The 18,543-nt window shown below is 35.3% G+C and overlaps 1 protein-coding gene across 2 annotated transcripts; it reads left to right on the top strand.

Moving 5' to 3' along the window:
- Positions 1-927: 927 nt before the first annotated feature.
- Positions 928-18,105, top strand: PTP4A2 (protein tyrosine phosphatase 4A2). 2 transcript variants are annotated; one of them, XM_053964739.1, is made up of 7 exons: positions 934-1,044; positions 1,128-1,462; positions 1,587-1,669; positions 3,438-3,530; positions 10,717-10,847; positions 12,553-12,627; positions 14,038-18,105. In XM_053964739.1, the coding sequence occupies exons 2-7, from the start codon at positions 1,435-1,437 to the stop codon at positions 14,144-14,146; spliced, it is 519 nt and encodes a 172-aa protein (XP_053820714.1). In that variant the 5' UTR covers positions 934-1,044; positions 1,128-1,434; the 3' UTR covers positions 14,147-18,105. The 2 variants fall into 2 exon arrangements, with proteins under 2 accessions (XP_053820715.1, XP_053820714.1); XM_053964740.1 differs by having other exon boundaries at positions 928-1,669.
- Positions 18,106-18,543: the final 438 nt, after the last annotated feature.

Raw genomic sequence — 18,543 nt, 5'->3', positions numbered from 1 at the left:
TTCCCCATTCCAGGTGTTCTGTTGGAGGATACTTGGCACATTTTCTAAAATGTGAATTTCTCTGTGGGGGATCACTGAAGGGGACAGATCCCACCAACTTTTCCCACTGTTTTTTCCCCATTCCAGGTGATCTGTTGGAGGATACTTGGCACAATATCCCAAGAGAATATTCACAATATTTATGATTCAAGACTCTGATTTATTGGGATTTTTTTTAGTGATTATTTTAATTTGAATTTCTCTGGGGTGGGATCACTGACAGGGACAGATCCCACTAACTTTTCCCCCTGTTTTTTCCCCATTCCAGGCGTTCTGTTGGAGGATACTTGGCACATTTTCTAAAATGTGAATTTCTCTGGGGTGGGATCACTGACAGGGACAGATCCCACCAACTTTTCCTGCTGTTTTTTCCCCAATTCCAGGTGTTCTTTTGGAGGATACTTGGCACATTTTCTAAAATGTGAATTTCTCTGGGGTGTGTGAGTGATGAGGACAGATCCCACTAACTTTTCCCCCTGTTTTCCCCATTCCAGGTGTTCTGTTGGAGGACACTTGGCACATTTTCTAAAATGTTAATTTCTCTGGGGTGGGATCACTGACAGGGACAGATCCCACTAACTTTTCCCCCCGTTTCCCCCATTCCAGGTGTTCTGTTGGAGGATACTTGGCACAATATCCCAAGAGAATATTCACAATATTTATCATTCAGGACTTTGATTTATTGGGGTTTATTTTCATTTGAGTTTCTCTGGGGGGGATCAGTGATGGGGACAGAATCCACCAACTTTTCCTGCAGCTACTCCCCCATTCCAGGTGTTCTGTTGGAGGACACTTGGCACATTTTCTAAAATGTGAATTTCTCTGGGGTGTGTGAGTGATGAGGACAGATCCCACTAACTTTTCCCCCCGTTTTCCCCATTCCAGGTGTTCTGTTGGAGGATACTTGGCACATTTATGGCGATTCTGAGCGTCAGGGCAGACTTCTGCCAGGCCCAGCACAGCGCCCTGCCTGCCAAGTGAGCTCAGGGGGCTCCCCACGCGTGTGTGAGTGCCAGAATTCCCTTTTTTTTTTTTATTTTATTTTTTTTTTTTTTATTTTTTTTTATTTTTTTTTTTGGGCCTCCGAGACTCCGGCAGCGCAGCGGGACACGGCTCAGATTTATGGGATATCTCCTGGCCCTTGGGAGCACATTCCTGGCACTGACTCTGCCTCAGCTCAAGTGGAGACACAACCCTGCCCTCACCTCCGCAGTGCCTCGATGCAGAATCGCCCAGCCTGGCGTGCAGTGGGGATTTTGGGAATCTGAAGGATACAACCCCGCCAGGAATTGAGGATTTGGAAGCAAAGCTGCTTTTTCTAGGAGCAAAATCCCCGAGGAACAAACCCATCAAAGCAAGCTCTGATCAATCCCAGGCATATTAGTGATCTTTTTGATGTTTTCTGCTGTGAAAAGTTTCCAAGGTCATTGATTTTTTTTTTTTTTTGGTTTATTTCCCCCCTTTATTTCTCTTCTTTTGGGTTTTTTTGATTTTTTTTCTTTTTTTTGGCCCCTCACACATTTTCTTTGCCATTATGAACCGTCCAGCCCCTGTGGAAATTACTTATGAGAATCTGCGTTTCCTGATCACTCACAACCCAACCAATGCAACCCTCAGCAAGTTCATCGAGGTAAGGAGTCCAAAAAAAACCCTCAAATCCCTCAAAATTCCTGGCCAGGAATTTGCTGACCCCTCCTTCCTCCCCTCTCAGTGCCTGTTACCTGAAATTTCAGGTTTTTTCTCTTTATTTTTCACCCTCATTGCTTTTACCTGAAATTTCAGGTTTTTTCTCTTTATTTTTTACCCTCAGTGCTGTTACCTGAAATTTCAGGGTTTTTTCTCTTTATTTTTCACCCTCAGTGCCCATTACCTGAAATTTAAGGTTTTTTTTCTCTTTATTTTTCACCCTCATTGCCCACTACCTGAATTTTAAGGGGTGTTTTCTCTTTATTTTTTACCCTCAGTGCTGTTACCTGAAATTAAAGTTTTTTTCTCTTTATTTTTTACCCTCAGTGCCTGTTACCTGAAATTTAAAGTTTTTTTCTCTTTATTTTTCACCCTCAGTGCTGTTACCTGAAATTTAAGTTTTTTTGTCTTTATTTTTCACCTTCTCCTCAGTATGAGAGCAGAATTCACTGGTGTTTGGGTGTTTTTTTGGGTTTTTTTTTTGGTGAATTCCTGCATTCCTTGGCTTGGATGAGCTGCAGTTTTGGGATACAAACACATCCCCCTTCCCAACAAAGCATCCTAATGGGTTCAAAGAGAAAAATGAGAGATTTTTAGGTTAAAACCACTGGGAATTCCTCCCTGTGGGATGGAATTCCCAGAGGAGCTCTGGATCCCTGGAAATGTCCAAGGCCAGCCAGAGGAGTGGAACTGGGTGAGCTTTGAGTTCCCATCCCACGATAAAAACATTTTGATTTTGCGCCTCTAAATGTTGTTTTTCATTGAGCAATGTGCTGTTTGTAATAAATTAATACAGCCATTGCTCAGAAAATGAAATAAAAAGCTGAAGTTGAGGTTCAGAGGATGAGATTTTTAACTCCAGTGCCCACCCCGGAGCTGGCAGGGATTTCAGGAGCCAGAATTCATCCATGAAAAGTGGCCTCTGCTGGCTCACACAGCAAAATTCCATTTTCTGGCATTTTCTGGGCCAGCAGCACAGTGGGTTTCACATCTCTGAGCCCTTCTCTCAGGAGGGTTTTTTTTTTTTATCTGCTGTGTGCAGGGTTTTGTCACTCCAGAGGGATCCTGAGTGTCCCTTCCCATGGACCTGCTCTGTTTCCCCCTCCCATCCTTCTGTTTTTATTGAGAATTTTCTCCCTTTTTCAGCACTCTCTGCAATGGACATTCCTGCTAATGACGAGCAGAGGAAATTCCCATTTCTGAGCCTTCAGAGTGAGCTGGAGCAGCTTTTGTTTGCTGCTCTGCTGCTTTGTGTGGCACCCAGTGCTACTTTTAGTGCATTACCAGGAAGCTGGGCTATGGTGGGGGTGTGTGTTCTGTTCCTCCCTGCCTCCAAATGTCAACACTGGCTGAAGCAAACAGCCCCAGGCTTCTATTTAAAGAGGAGGAGAAGCCACATGGAGCACTTAAGCAGCTATTTTAATGCTCTTATAAGTGCAATTTTACTCTTATAATTGCAATTTTACTCTTATAATTGCAATTTTACTCTTACAATTGCAATTTTACTCTTATAATTGCAATTTTTTTTCCCCCCACCACCCTCAGAAACGTTTCTCATTTTTCCTGTCGCTTTTTAAATTCCCTCACAACTTTTTACCCCTTTGCCCCTTTCCACCTTGGTGCCCTGAAAACGTGGGAAATTGTGAGTTGTAGAGCTGATAAGAAGAGATTTCTCATTCAGCAGTGCTCAGGTGTTTTCCTTTCTCTTCAAGGAGCTGAAGAAATACGGGGTGACGACCTTGGTGCGAGTTTGTGATGCCACTTATGATCAAGCTCCAATCGAGAAAGAAGGAATCCAAGTTCTAGTGAGTTGCCCTTAAAACTGGCTAAAAAAAATGTGAATTTTCACCTCTACAAGTTGAGGGGAATCTCTTCAATGCTTGGGGCTGGTCCAGCTTGGCCAAAAAAAAAAAAAAATTTAGCACCAGGTAAAGGTGGGTTTGAGAAACTCACTGGATTTTTGATTTGTTGAGGTATTTTGTTTTGCTTTTTAGTGATTGTTTTTGTATGATATTTTGTATACTATTGTATAATATTTAGGTAATATCTGGTGCTCAGCCCTGTGGTTGGAGCCTGGTTTGCTCCCTGTCTTTGCCCACAGCATTTTTTTGGCTTTGCTGTTGTTTTTCTCAGGATGTGGATAAAATTTCCCTCTCCTTGCTCTTCCAGAAAGTGCCACTTTTGAGCCTGTGGGTGGCACAAGCAGGAGAGAGCCGTGGAATCCTGGAATATTTTGGGTTGGAATCCTTAAAATTCATCCTCACCATGGCCAGGCACACTCCCACTTTACCCAGGTTACTCCAACCCCTGGGGCTGCCACAAATTCTCTGGGAAATCCATCCCAACCTCTCCCCAGCCTCAGAGGGAAGAATTCCTCCCAAAATCCCATCCTGAGCCCGGAGTGGAGCTCAGCAGGTGGAATTCCTGCCCTGCTTGCTCACAGCTGTGCAGTGGTGACTGATTCAGGGTTTTTTTTTTTTTTAAAAGAGGTGTGTGCTCACCCCGAGCTTCAAAACCCCACTCTGGACAAGTCCCTGAGTGCTCCCCTGGCAGGGGAAACCCTCCTGGAGCAGTTTTGTGTCAGGAAAAGGAGACACACAGGACTTTTCAGTCTTCAGCTTCTTGTTTTATTGTTATCTTATCAAAACTTCAGCGCGCTGGCTGCACCCAGACCCTGCAGGCACAAAATGCCTCACGGCCTCGAGTCACAAGGCCTTTTAAACCTAATCCAAAACTGCCCAGGTAAGGAGTGACACCTGGATTATTTCCCTTTCCAACCCAATAACTGAGCCCTCAAGGCCCACAGTGTGGATTCTTCTCCCCAATTACAAGATACCACCCAAACCCAGGAAGAAGAAGAAAGGAACATGAGACAACACCCTGTGTCCTCCATCTTGTCCCCATCTACAACATGCTAAAAATCCCAAAATCTGAATTTCTCACCCATGTGACATACTAAATACTCTCTTCTCTACAATCTATTTTACACTTCTGTGGTCTCTGGTTTATTTTGAGGCTTTGGAGGCTTTTCCATCAATGAGGGTCAGTGTTTTCCTGGGGGTCAGAGCACTCAGGGGAATATTCCCCCTGCCCTGGGTTCCAACACTCCCGAAATCCAAGATACCACCCAAACCCAAGAAGAAGAAGAAGAAAGGATCTTGAGACAACACCCTGTACCCTCCATCTTGTCCCCATCTACAACTTGCTAAAAATCCTAAAATCTAAATTTCTCACCCATGTGACTAATACTAAACTACTCTTTACAATTTCTACAATCTATTTTACACTTCTGTGGTCTCTGGTTTATTTTGAAGCTTTGGAGGCTTTTCCATGAATGAGGGTCAGTGTTTTCCTGGGGGTCAGAGCACCCCAGGGCACTCAGGGGAATATCCCCCCTGCCCTGGGTTCCAACACTCCCCAATTACAAGATACCACCCAAACCCAAAAAGAAGAAAGAATCTCAAGACAACACCCTGTATCCTCCATCTTGTCCCCATCTACAACATGCTAAAAATCCCAAAATCTGAATTTCTCACCCATGTGACTAATACTAAACTACTCTTTACAATTTCTACAATCTATTTTACACTTTTGTGGTCTCTGGTTTATTCTGAAGCTTTGGAGGCTTTTCCATGAATGAGGGTCAGTGTTTTCCTGGGGGTCAGGGCACTCAGGGGAACATCCCCCCTGCCCTGGGTTCTAACACTCCCCAAATCCAAGATACCACCCAAACCCATGAAGAAGAAAGGAACTCAAGACAACACCCTGTGTTCTCCATCTACAACATGCTAAAAATCCCAAAATCTGAATTTCTCACCCATGTGACTAATACGAAACTACTCTCATCTCTACTATTTTACACTTTTGTGGTCTCTGGTTTACTTTGAAGCTTTGGAGGCTTTTCCATCAATGAGGGTCAGTGTTTTCCTGGGGGTCAGAGCACCCCAGGGCACACAGGGGGATATTCCCCTTGCCCTGGGTTCCAACACTCCCCAATTACAAGATACCACCCAAACTCAAAAAGAAGAAGAAAGGATCTTGAGACAACACCCTGTGTCCTCCATCTTGTCCCCATCTACAACATGCTAAAAATCCCAAAATCTGAATTTCTCACCCATGTGACTAATACTAAACTACTCTTTACAATTTCTACAATCTATTTTACACTTCTGTGGTCTCTGGTTTACTTTGAGGCTTTGGAGGCTTTTCCATGAATGAGGGTCAGTGTTTTCCTGGGGGTCAGGGCACTCAGGGGAACATCCCCCCTGCCCTGGGTTCCAACACTCCCCAATTACAAGATACCACCCAAACCCAAGAAGAAGAAAGGAACTCAAGACAACACCCTGTGTTCTCCATCTACAACATGCTAAAAATCCCAAAATCTGAATTTCTCACCCATGTGACATACTAAATACTCTCATCTCTACAATCTATTTTACACTTTTGTGGTCTCTGGTTTACTTTGAAGCTTTGGAGGCTTTTCCATGAGTGAGGGTCAGTGTTTTCCTGGGGGTCAGAGCACTGAATATTCCTGGGGAATATTCCCCCTTGCCCTGGGTTCCAACACTCCCCAATTACAAGATACCACCCAAACTCAAAAAGAAGAAAGAAGAAAGAATCTCAAGACAACACCCTGTGTCCTCCATCTACAACATGCTAAAAATCCCAAAATCTGAATTTCTCACCCATGTGACTAATACTAAACTACTCTCATCTCTACTATTTTACACTTTTGTGGTCTCTGGTTTATTCTGAAGCTTTGGAGGCTTTTCCATCAATGAGGGTCAGTGTTTTCCTGGGGGTCAGAGCACTGAATATTCCTGGGGAATATCCCCCCTGCCCTGGGTTCCAGCAGGTGGAATTCCTGCCCTGCTTGCTCGTGGTGTCTGAGTGATTCAGGGAGGTTTTTTTAAGAGGTGTGTGCTCACCCCGAGCTTCCAGGCGGTGTTTTTCCAGGCAATACTTGGGAATTATTAGAGTGTGCTTGATAAAATCAGTTTATTTTGCTGGAGTGAGTAATGACAGCCCGGTGTTGTGAGGGCAGAAATTGCACCTCAGCCTTCCTGCAGCTCTCCTGCTTTTTGTGGCTCAGCCACGGGAAAACTCCTGCAGTTTTCCATGAGGAAAAGAAAATTTTATCCTGGCAAATCAGTGAAAATTCCACATCCAGGTCAGTCAGGTTTCTTGGCTTCTGTAGGAAAACTCCTGCAGGTTTCCATGCAGAAAAAAGAAATCTTTTTCCATGGAGAAAAGAAAATTTATCCTGGCAAATCAGTGAAAATTCCACATCCAGGTCAGTCAGGTTTCTTGGCTTCCATTGGAAAACTCCTGCAGTTTTCCATGAGGAAAAAAGAAAAAAAAAATCATTTTCCATGGAGAAAAGAAAATTTATCCAGGCAAATCATTGAAAATTCCAGCTCCAGGTCAGTCAGGTTTCTTGGCTTCTGTAGGAAAACTCCTGCAGTTTTCCATGAGGAAAAGAAAATTTTATCCTGGCAAATCAGTGAAAATTCCACATCCAGGTGAGTCAGGTTTCTTGGCTCCCATAGGAAAACTCCTGCAGTTTTCCATGCAGAAAAAAGAAAATTTTTCCATGGAGAAAAGACAATTTATCCTGGCAAATCATTGAAGATTCCACATCCAGGTCAGTCAGGTTTCTTGGCTTCCATTGGAAAACTCCTGCAGTTTTCCATGCAGAAAAAGGAAATCTTTTTCCATAGAGAAAAGAAATTTTATCCTGGCAAATCAGTGAAAATTCCAGCTCCAGGTCAGTCAGGTTTCTTGGCTCCCACAGGAAAACTCCTGCAGTTTTCCATGAGGAAAAGACAATTTCCCCTGGCATGAGGAGGTTTGGGACGCACTGCCAGGGGCTGGGAGGATGGGAATTCTGCTCTGCAATCCCTCTGAGGTTGGGGGGAATTCCCGAGCCAGAGGGGAGATTCTTCCCAGGGCAGCTCTGGGATGGAATTCCCAAATTCCCACCTTCTCCAGGAGCTGGGCAGTGCCCTGCAGCCTGTGCTTCTAAAATAATGCAGAATACTTTATTATCATTATTATTATTATTATTATTATTATTATCATTATCATTATCATTATCATTATCATTATCATTATATTAATATATATCATTCTATATTAATATATATTACATTATATATATTATATATTATTATATATATTAATATATTAATAATATAATTATTAGTTATTATTGTTGTTAATGTTGTCATTATTATTGTTATTATTGTTATGATTATCATAATTATTATGATTTATACAATATATTATAGTTATATAGAATATAATTATATATATTATGTATCATACATTATATGTTATATGTTATATATTATATGTTATATATTATATATTATATATTATATATTATATATTATATGTTATATGTTATATATTATATATTATATATTATATATTATATATTATATATTATATGTTATATGTTATATGTTATATGCTATATATTATATACTATATAATTATAATATATTATAATTATATATTATATAATAATACATTATGCATATTCTATAATTTTATATATATTATATAATATTATATATAATATCTACAATATAATAATATATACTCTATATTATGTAATGTATAATATAATATATTATATAAAATATAATATATTATACATGAATATAACATATATAACATATAACATTTTTTTTTTGGTTTTTTTGGGTGGTTTTTTTTTTGTTTTTTTGGTTTTTTTTTGTTTTTTTGGGTTTTGTTGGGGTTTTTTGGGGGGTTTTTGGGTTTTTTTGGGGGTATTTTTTGTTTTTTTGGGGGGTTTTTTTGGGCGTTTTTTGGGTTTTTTTGGGTGTTTTTTGGTTTTTTTTTTTTTGGTTTTGGGTGTTTATTGTTTTTTTTTGTTTTTGTTTGGTTTTTTGGTTTTTTTTTTTTGGTTTTTTTTTTTTGGGTATTTTTTGGGTTTTTTTTTTTGTTTTTTTCCAGGCCGCTCTGAAATGAGCTTGACTTACCCCCAGCTGAGAAAATAACACCTCGCTATTTCAAGCTAATATTTGCCTGTAAAAAAAAAAAACAACACAAAAACCATTCAACATTAAAAAAAACCATAATTCCAGTATTTATAGGGTTTAATCCAACATAAAATAATTTCTGTATTTTTAGGGGTTTAATCCCACATAAAATCATTCCAGTATTTTTAGGGTTTTAATCCCAAATAAAATAATTTCTGTATTTTTAGGGGTTTAATCCCACATAAAATAATTCCAGTATTTTTAGGGTTTTAATCCCAAATAAAATAATTCCTGTATTTTCAGGGGTTTAATCCCACATAAAATAATTCCTGTATTTTTAGGTTTTTAATCCCACATAAAATAATTCCAGTATTTTTAGGGGTTTAATCCCAAATAAAATAATTCCAGTATTTTTAGGGATTTAATCCCAAATAAAATAATTTCTGTATTTTTAGGGGTTTAATCCCAAATAAAATAATTCCTGTATTTTCAGGGGTTTAATCCCACATAAAACCATTCACATCCTTTCTCCAGCACTCCCCACACTCAAGAAAATAAATCAAGAAATTAAACTGTGGGATGTTGTGCTTGGGCCTGAACGGAAAGATGGGAAGCACAAATTCCAAGGAATTGTGTGAGGAAAAATGGGAAGCTGCTCCCGTGGCATTTTGGATTATTGATCTTAAATAGAAAGGTGGCTGCCCCTTCAACAGCAAAAAAAAAAAAGTGACTTTTTGCCATTATTTGAGCATTTTCTGCTCATAAAAGTGTTTTTTTTTTTTAATTGAAAACATCCAGAAAAAAAAACAACCCAAAATTATGTTTTATTATGCTTTTATTTAATTTAAAAATGTAATTTATTTAATTAAATTTAATTTATTTAATTTAAAAATATGTAAAATATTTAAATATTTAAAATATTAAAATATTAAATATTAAATATAAATATTAAAAAAGATTAAATATAAATATTATTTAATTATTATATTAATTAAATATTAAAATATAAACAATAAAAATATTAAATATAAATATTATTTAATTGTTATAGTAATTAAATATTAAATTAAATATTGAAATATAAATATTGAAATAGTAAATATGAATAATATTTAATTGTTATAGTAATTAAATAATAAATTAAATATTAAAATATTAAATATAAATATTAAAATATTAAATATAAATATTATTTAATTGTTATAGTAATTAAATATTAAATATTAAAATATAAACATTGAAATAGTAAATATGAATATTATTTAATTGTTATAGTAATTAAATATTAAGTTAAATATTAAAATATAAATATTAAAATATTAAAAATAGTAGATATAAATATTATTTAATTGTTATAGTAATTAAATATTAAATTAAATGTTAAAATATAATTATTAAAATATTAACTATAAATATTATTTAATTGTTATATTAATTAAATATTAAGTTAAATATTAAAATATAAATATTAAAATATTAAATATAAATATTATTTAGTTGTTATAGCAATTAAATATTAAATTAAATATTAAAATAGTAAATATAAATATTAAAATATTGCATATCAATATTATTTAATTGTTATAGTAATTAAATATTAAATTAAATATTAAAATATTAAATATAAATACTAAAAATAGTAAATATAAATATTATTTAATTGTTATATTAATTAAATATTAAATATTAAAATATTAAGTATAAATATTAAAAATAGTGAATATACATATTATTTAATTGTTACAGTAATTAAATATTAAATTAAATATTAAAATATTAAATATAAATAGTAAAATAGTAAATATAAATATTATTTAATTGTTATATTAATTAAATATTAAATATTAAAATATTAAATATAAATATTTACAATGTTTAAAATTTTATTTAATTTACAATTAAATAAATTGTATATTTAATTTGAGGAAGCTTTGTTTGTGGTGTTTCATGGGATTTTTGGAATTTTTTCCCCCCCGTTCAGGACTGGCCCTTTGATGACGGAGCTCCACCCCCGAGTCAGATCGTGGAGGATTGGCTGAACCTGTTGAAAAGCAAATTTCGGGAGGAGCCGGGCTGCTGCGTGGCTGTTCACTGCGTGGCAGGGCTGGGCAGGTCAGTGCCAGCCCTCCTTAATCACTGCAGTCCATCCATCTCCTTCTGCTGCTGCTCCTAAGGAGAAAGGGAGCCGTGATTGTTCACTTTGCGATGCGTTCTATTGGATGTTTGTTGTGGAATGATATTGTTTATGTGCTAAATATGTGATTCTACAATTTAAATAAATATATATCATTTTATACATTAATATAATATAATATAATATAATATAATATAATATAATATAATATAATATAATATAATATAATATAATATAATATAATATAATATAATGTAATGTAATGTAATAAATATAATATAATATAATATAATATAATATAATATAATATAATATAATATAATATAATATAATATAATATAATATAATATAATGTGATGTAATGTGATATAATGTGATATAATGTGATATAATGTGATATAATGTGATATAATATAGTATATACTATAATATATGATATATAATACAATATATAATATATAATAAGATATATAGTATAATATATGTTATAATACGTGTTATAATATATAATATTGTATTACATATAATATAATATAATATAATATAATATAATATAATATAATATAATATAATGTAATTAATATAATATAATATAATATAATATAATATGATGTGATTAATGTGATATAATGTGATATAATGTGATATAATGTGATATAATATAGTATATACTATAATATATGATATATAATACAATATATAATATATAATAAGATATATAGTATAATATATGTTATAATACGTGTTATAATATATAATATTGTATTACATATAATATAATATAATATAATATAATATAATATAATATAATATAATATAATATAATGTAATAAATATAATATAATATAATATAATATAATATAATATAATATAATATAATATAATATAATGTGATTAATGTGATATAATGTGATATAATGTGATATAATGTGATATAATATAGTATATACTATAATATATGATATATAATACAATATATAATATATAATAAGATATATAGTATAATATATGTTATAATACGTGTTATAATATATAATATTGTATTACATATAATATAATATAATATAATATAATATAATATAATATAATATAATATAATATAATATAATGTAATGTAATGTAATGTAATATATAATAATATATGATATAATATATAATAAATAATAACATATATAGTATGATATATGTTATGATACGTGTTATAATATATAATAATATACTATAATATAATATATATTATTATATATGTTATAATATGTGTTATGATATATAATATTGTATAATATAATATAAATAATATTTATAATATAATATAAGATATAATTTAATTTATTATTTAATTTAATTTAATTTAATTTAATATTTTATTTAATTCTATTTATTATTTTATTTTATTTATTATTTTATTTATTTTATTTTATTTCATTTATTATTTAATTTAATTTATTATTTTATTTTATTTCATTTACTATTTAATATAATTTATTATTTAATTTAATTTATTATTTAATTTAATTTTATTTATTATTTTATTTCATTTATTATTTAATTTGATTTAATTTATGATTTTATTTATTGTTTAATTTTATTTCATTTATTATTTTATTTCATTTCATTTATTATTTCATTTCATTCTTGCTGAGGATCTCCCTTAAACATTGATTTTTCTTTCTTTCCCTGCAGGGCTCCCGTTCTGGTCGCGCTTGCTCTCATTGAATGTGGGATGAAGTATGAGGATGCAGTTCAGTTCATAAGGCAGTAAGTGAAAATTCACTTTTTTTTTTTAGTTTTTCCCCCCAGGAATTTTTCACTCTGTGGTTTTTGAGCTGCCTGAGCCTGGTAAGGAAGAGATTTGGTTTTTTTTTAGGAGTTTTAGCTTAAAATAAATAATATCTCGTTAAAATGTGATTTTAAATGTGAAAAAAACTCAAAAATTTTGATTTTTGTGAGGTAAAAATGTCAAGGATGAGACTTTAAAAATTGATTCTGATTAATGAGGATTAACAGGTGATATCTCTTTAAAATCTGGGTTTAAATGTGAAGAAAAGGCTCAAAAAATTTGATTTTTCTGAGGTAAAAATGTCTAGGCCAGGACTATAAAAATTGCTATTAATTAATGAGGATTAACAGGTGATCTCTTTAAAATCTGGGTTTAAATGTGAAGAAAAAACTCAAATATTTTGAATTTTTGTGAGGTAAAAGTATCAAGGATGGGACTATAAAAATTGATTCTGATTAATGAGGATTAACAGGTGATTTCCATCTTTAAAATCTGGGTTTAAATGTGAAGAAAAAGCTCCAAAATTTTGATTTTTGTGAGGTAAAAGTGTGTAGGATGGGAGTACAAAAATTTCTGTTAATTAATGAGGATTAACAGGTGATCTCTCTTTAAAATCTGGGTTTAAATGTGAAGAAAAAACTCAAATATTTTGAATTTTTGAGGTAAAATGTCAAGGATGAGACTTTAAAAATTGCTATTAATGAGGATTAACAGGTGATATCTCTTTAAAATCAGCCATTAAATGAAAATTAAAGCCTGAAATATTCTGAATTTTGTGAGGTAAAAGCCTCAAGGGCGGGGGCAATAAAAATTCCTTTTAATTACTAAAAACCAAACCTGGAAATGCTGCTGGGGCTGGAGGAGCTCCGCACTTCCCAGGGGAATTTTGGGGATAATTCCCTGCTCAGGAATCTCAGGAATTACCCAGGGCAGGAGAAATTCAGCTCAGCAGGTGAGATTTGTGTGCAGGGAAGCAATTCCGGCTTTTGGACTTATTTGAAATGATTTTTTAATTTGAATTTTAATTTTTTTTTGTGGGCTCCTCTTATCTCTTTGTGTCTTTTAAGATAAGCAGCACCTGGGGAGGGTGACCTTGATTTTGTTCCAAGGCATGGAAATAAAAAATTCCCACACCAGCTTTAATTTGATCCGAATATTCCCCTGAAATATTTGATTTATAAATAAAATTTCTGTTTCCCCCTGGGTTTATCCTTCTGGGGTGGGAGGCACGCAAATTCCCGCCAAAAATCTGCTTTTTTAGCCTTAAAAAACTCAATAAAATGAATTAAAATTAAAACTAAAAAGCGATGAATCTGCCTAAATGAGCAAAATTATGTTTTTTCTCATTGATATCCACTTTCCTTGTGTTTATTTTTGGTTTTTTTTAGGAAAAGGAGGGGAGCTTTCAATTCCAAACAGCTGCTTTACCTGGAGAAATACCGGCCCAAGATGAGATTACGCTTCAAAGATGCCAACGGGCACTGCTGTGTTCAATAAATAAACCCAAAAAAAAAAAACACCCCAAAAATTGGATCTCAAAAGGAAGGCAGAAGTGAGCGAGGGGGGATCTTCTCTGGACTCTTGGCACCTGGAAATGTGAATCTGGAATCAAAACAAAAAAAAAAAATTAAAAAATTAAATTAGTGGTGGAGTCAGCGCTCCGCAACCTCTGTCCTTAACAAAAAAAAAAAAATTAAAAAATTAAATTAGTGGTGGAGTCAGCGCTCCGCAACCTCTGTCCTTAACAAAAAAAAAAATTAAAAAATTAAAAAATTAAATTAGTGGTGGAGTCAGCGCTCCGCAACCTCTGTCCTTAACAAAAAAAAAAATTAAAAAATTAAAAAATTAAATTAGTGGTGGAGTCAGCGCTCCGCAACCTCTGTCCTTAACAACAAAAAAAATTAAAAAATTAAAAAATTAAATTAGTGGTGGAGTCAGCGCTCCGCAACCTCTGTCCTTAACAAAAAAAAAAAAATTAAAAAATTAAATTAGTGGTGGAGTCAGCGCTCCGCAACCACTGTCCTTAACAAAAAAAAAAATTAAAAAATTAAAAAATTAAATTAGTGGTGGAGTCAGCGCTCCGCAACCTCTGTCCTTAACAAAAAAAAAAAAATTAAAAAAAAGGGTGATGACTGAGGAAAAAAAACCAAATTAGAAAAAGATATAATAATAATAATAATAATAAAAAAAGCCAATTAAGAGAAACATTTCAGTGAAGGATTGTTTTCTCCTTAAGCTGCAGCCTGCAAGGAGAAAAGCAGGGTTCTGAACCTTCTGTATTTTTAACTTTTTAAGAAAAGAAATAAAGTCAACTTTATGTCTAAAGCAGCAGAGCGTTGCCTTGTGCAGAAAGGTGAGAAAAGCCAGGAATGTGAATTCCTGAGATGCCAATTCCTGTTTAAACTCTTTGAAAAAAAAAAGGAGATTTTATTTTATTTTATTTTATTTTTTTTTAAATTTGTTTTTTTAAACCCAGGGACACGAGGAGGAGCTGCCTGGGGACAGCCTGACAGCCTTAAACCCCTTTTTTTTGGGCACATCCCAGAGTTTTTGGGGATGTTTTCCATGGAATTCTGCCTCCTCACTGCCCAAACCCTGCGCTGGATCTGTTTTTTGGGAGCGTGTGTGTGATCAATCAATTCTTTGGGTAAAAATCAATCTGATTTTTTACCCAAAGAATTCGGCTGAAATGTGAATTTTAGCCAGAAATCCCATCCTGGCACCCAAGACTGATGTTCCAAAGTGTCCTGGGTGATTCAGACAAGGATTTCAAATTCATTTCTCTGTCAGAAAGATGGAATTTTTTTTATTTGGATTTTTTTATTTGAATTTTTTTTTTTTTATTTGAATTTTTTTTAATTTTTTTTTTGCTGCTGTCCACATTCCCAGCCTTGCTGAGGCAGGAAATTGGGATTTTGAGGGAGGGCCTCACTTGCTGTGAGGGGGAATTTTCTCTGATTGCTCCTTCTTTTTTTATCAGGCTTTTTTGGGAGGAGAATCCCAAATTCCACCCCAAAATCCCAGCACCCTTCATCAGCAAACCCTAAAAATTCGGATTTTTTGGGGCTGCAGGGGAACAAATGAAGGGATTTTAGGAGCAATTTTGGCCAGGCTGCTCCTCCCAGCCCCATTTTTGATTTTGGCTGCCCCAGGGGTTACTTGAGCAACTTTTCCTGGATATTTTCCCATAATATCCAGATTTTTTTCCACAATCCCCAGTTTTGGAAAGGTTTGGGTCCATTTGCTGAGGCAGGAAATTGGGATTTTGAGGGAGGGCCTCACTTGCTGTGAGGGGGAATTTTCTCTGATTGCCTTCTTCTGTTTTTATTGGGTTTTTTTGGGAGGGAGAATCCCAAATTCCACCCCAAAATCCCAGCACCCTTCATCAGCAAACCCTAAAAATTCAGATTTTTGGAGATCTTTTTGTGGGGCTGCCAGGGAATGAATTGAAGGATTTTAGAAGCAATTTTGACCAGGGTGCTCCTCCCAGCCCCATTTTTGATTTTGGCTGCCCCAGGGTTTACTTGAGCACCTTTTCCTGGATATTTTCCCATAATATCCAGATTTTTTTCCACAATCCCCAATTTTGGAAAGGTTTGGGTCCATTTGCTGAGGCAGGAAATTGGGATTTTGAGGGAGGGCCTCACTTGCTGTGAGGGGGAATTTTCTCTGATTGCTCCTTCTTTTTTTATCAGGCTTTTTTGGGAGGAGAATCCCAAATTCCACCCCAAAATCCCAGCACCCTTCATCAGCAAACCCTAAAAATTCGGATTTTTTGGGGCTGCAGGGGAACAAATGAAGGGATTTTAGGAGCAATTTTGGCCAGGCTGCTCCTCCCAGCCCCATTTTTGATTTTGGCTGCCCCAGGGGTTACTTGAGCACCTTTTCCTGGATATTTTCCCATAATATCCAGATTTTTTTCCACAATCCCCAGTTTTGGAAAGGTTTGGGTCCATTTGCTGAGGCAGGAAATTGGGATTTTGAGGGAGGGCCTCACTTGCTGTGAGGGGGAATTTTCTCTGATTGCCTTCTTCTGTTTTTTATTGGGGTTTTTTGGGAGGGAGAATCCCAAATTCCACCCCAAAATCCCGGCACCCTTCATCAGCAAACCCTAAAAATTCAGATTTTTGGAGATCTTTTTGTGGGGCTGCCAGGGAATGAATTGAAGGATTTTGGCCAGGCTGTTCCTCCCAGCCCCATTTTTGATTTTGGCTGCCCCAGGGGTTACTTGAGCACCTTTTCCTGGATATTTTCCCATAATATCCAGATTTTTTTCCACAATCCCCAGTTTTGGAAAGGTTTGGGTCCATTTGCTGAGGCAGGAAATTGGGATTTTGAGGGAGGGCCTCACTTGCTGTGAGGGGGAATTTTCTCTGATTGCTCCTTCTTTTTTTATCAGGCTTTTTTGGGAGGAGAATCCCAAATTCCACCCCAAAATCCCGGCACCCTTCATCAGCAAACCCTAAAAATTCGGATTTTTTGGGGCTGCAGGGGAACAAATGAAGGGATTTTAGGAGCAATTTTGGCCAGGCTGCTCCTCCCAGCCCCATTTTTGATTTTGGCTGCCCCAGGGATGATCCTGCACCTTCTCCTGGGTAATCTCCCATAATATCCAGATTTTTTTTTTCTCTAATATCCATATTTTTCCCATAACACCCAGCCTTGGGAGGGTTTGGATCCAGGTTTAGGGCCCTGTTCCCTCAGGATCTTTGGAAATTTTGGTTGTTGGGGCTGTGCCTGCAGCTGAGGCCTCTCCCCATCCCTTCCCAGCATTTCTCCCTTTCCCAAACTCCATTCCAAGGCTGGGAATGGATTTTAGGAATTCCAACCCTTGGCAGAGATTTCATAAATACAACCAGAAAATATCAATGCTTGTCACAGCCCCTCAGGTGAGCTCCCAGGTGTGCTGAATTCCCTCCTCCCTGTGGAATATTCCGAGTTTTTCCATGGATCAAGGAGACCTGGACGTGTTTTTTGGGGTGGGGAAGCGGGAGGGAAATGGTGCTGAAATCACAATTCTGCCTTTTGCCTTCCCCTCCCACCCGTTTTTATTATAAATAATTATAATAAAAATTATATAATTATAATAAAAAATTATAATAAAAACCCCCCGTTTTTATTAGTGAATAAAACCGGGCCTTTCTGCGAAGAAAAATGGAATTTTTTAGCCAAAGGAATCCTGCTTTTCGATTTGGTAAATTCTGCAAGTGGGCTTCGAGGCGGAGGGGGCTGAACCCGGATGAAAAACCCCAACTCCTCCCGAGGGGCAACAAACCGAATTTTAAACGCTCCCATTGTACAACTCCCCATTCTCCCCTCATTCCCCCGTTGGTTTTTCATGTCCTAATTATCATATCCAGCCTTAATTAGAGGGGGGAAATGCAGATTGTGCCACAGGCGCAGCTCCTGGCTCAGCACGTGAACGTGGTGCAATAAAGTTCTTGCAGTAAAATCTCCTCTTCCTCCGCCTCTTGATGCATTTATTGCAGCTCATTCGTGGTTTAAAAAAAAAAAAAAAAAAATCACCTTTAATTGGGTTTAATTATCTTCAAGAGTTTGTGCTCCATGGTTTGGGATTGCTGCTGGGAAGAGCTGATTTTAACAGGGAAAAAGGAACAATTCTTTTATTTTATTTCTTAAAAAAAAAACCCCAAAAACAAACAAACAAAACCCACCCCAAAAACCAAAACAAAATAAAACCAAAAAAAAAAAAAAAGGTGGAAATTTACCTTGAAACAGCCCAAACAACAGCTCTGACCTTTCCCAAGAGCTCTTGCCAAAACTTTTCTGGACAAGGCTCGACCCGGCAGCGCCTGAATGGGGGAATTGTTTTGGGGTGAAAATGGGAATTTCGGGGTCCTGATTACCAATATTTCCTCTTTTCTTACCGCTGG

This window comes from Vidua chalybeata, chromosome 25, assembly GCF_026979565.1.
Source record: "Vidua chalybeata isolate OUT-0048 chromosome 25, bVidCha1 merged haplotype, whole genome shotgun sequence".
Classification (NCBI taxonomy): domain Eukaryota; kingdom Metazoa; phylum Chordata; class Aves; order Passeriformes; family Viduidae; genus Vidua; species Vidua chalybeata.
This window is presented reverse-complemented; position numbering and strand designations above follow the sequence as displayed.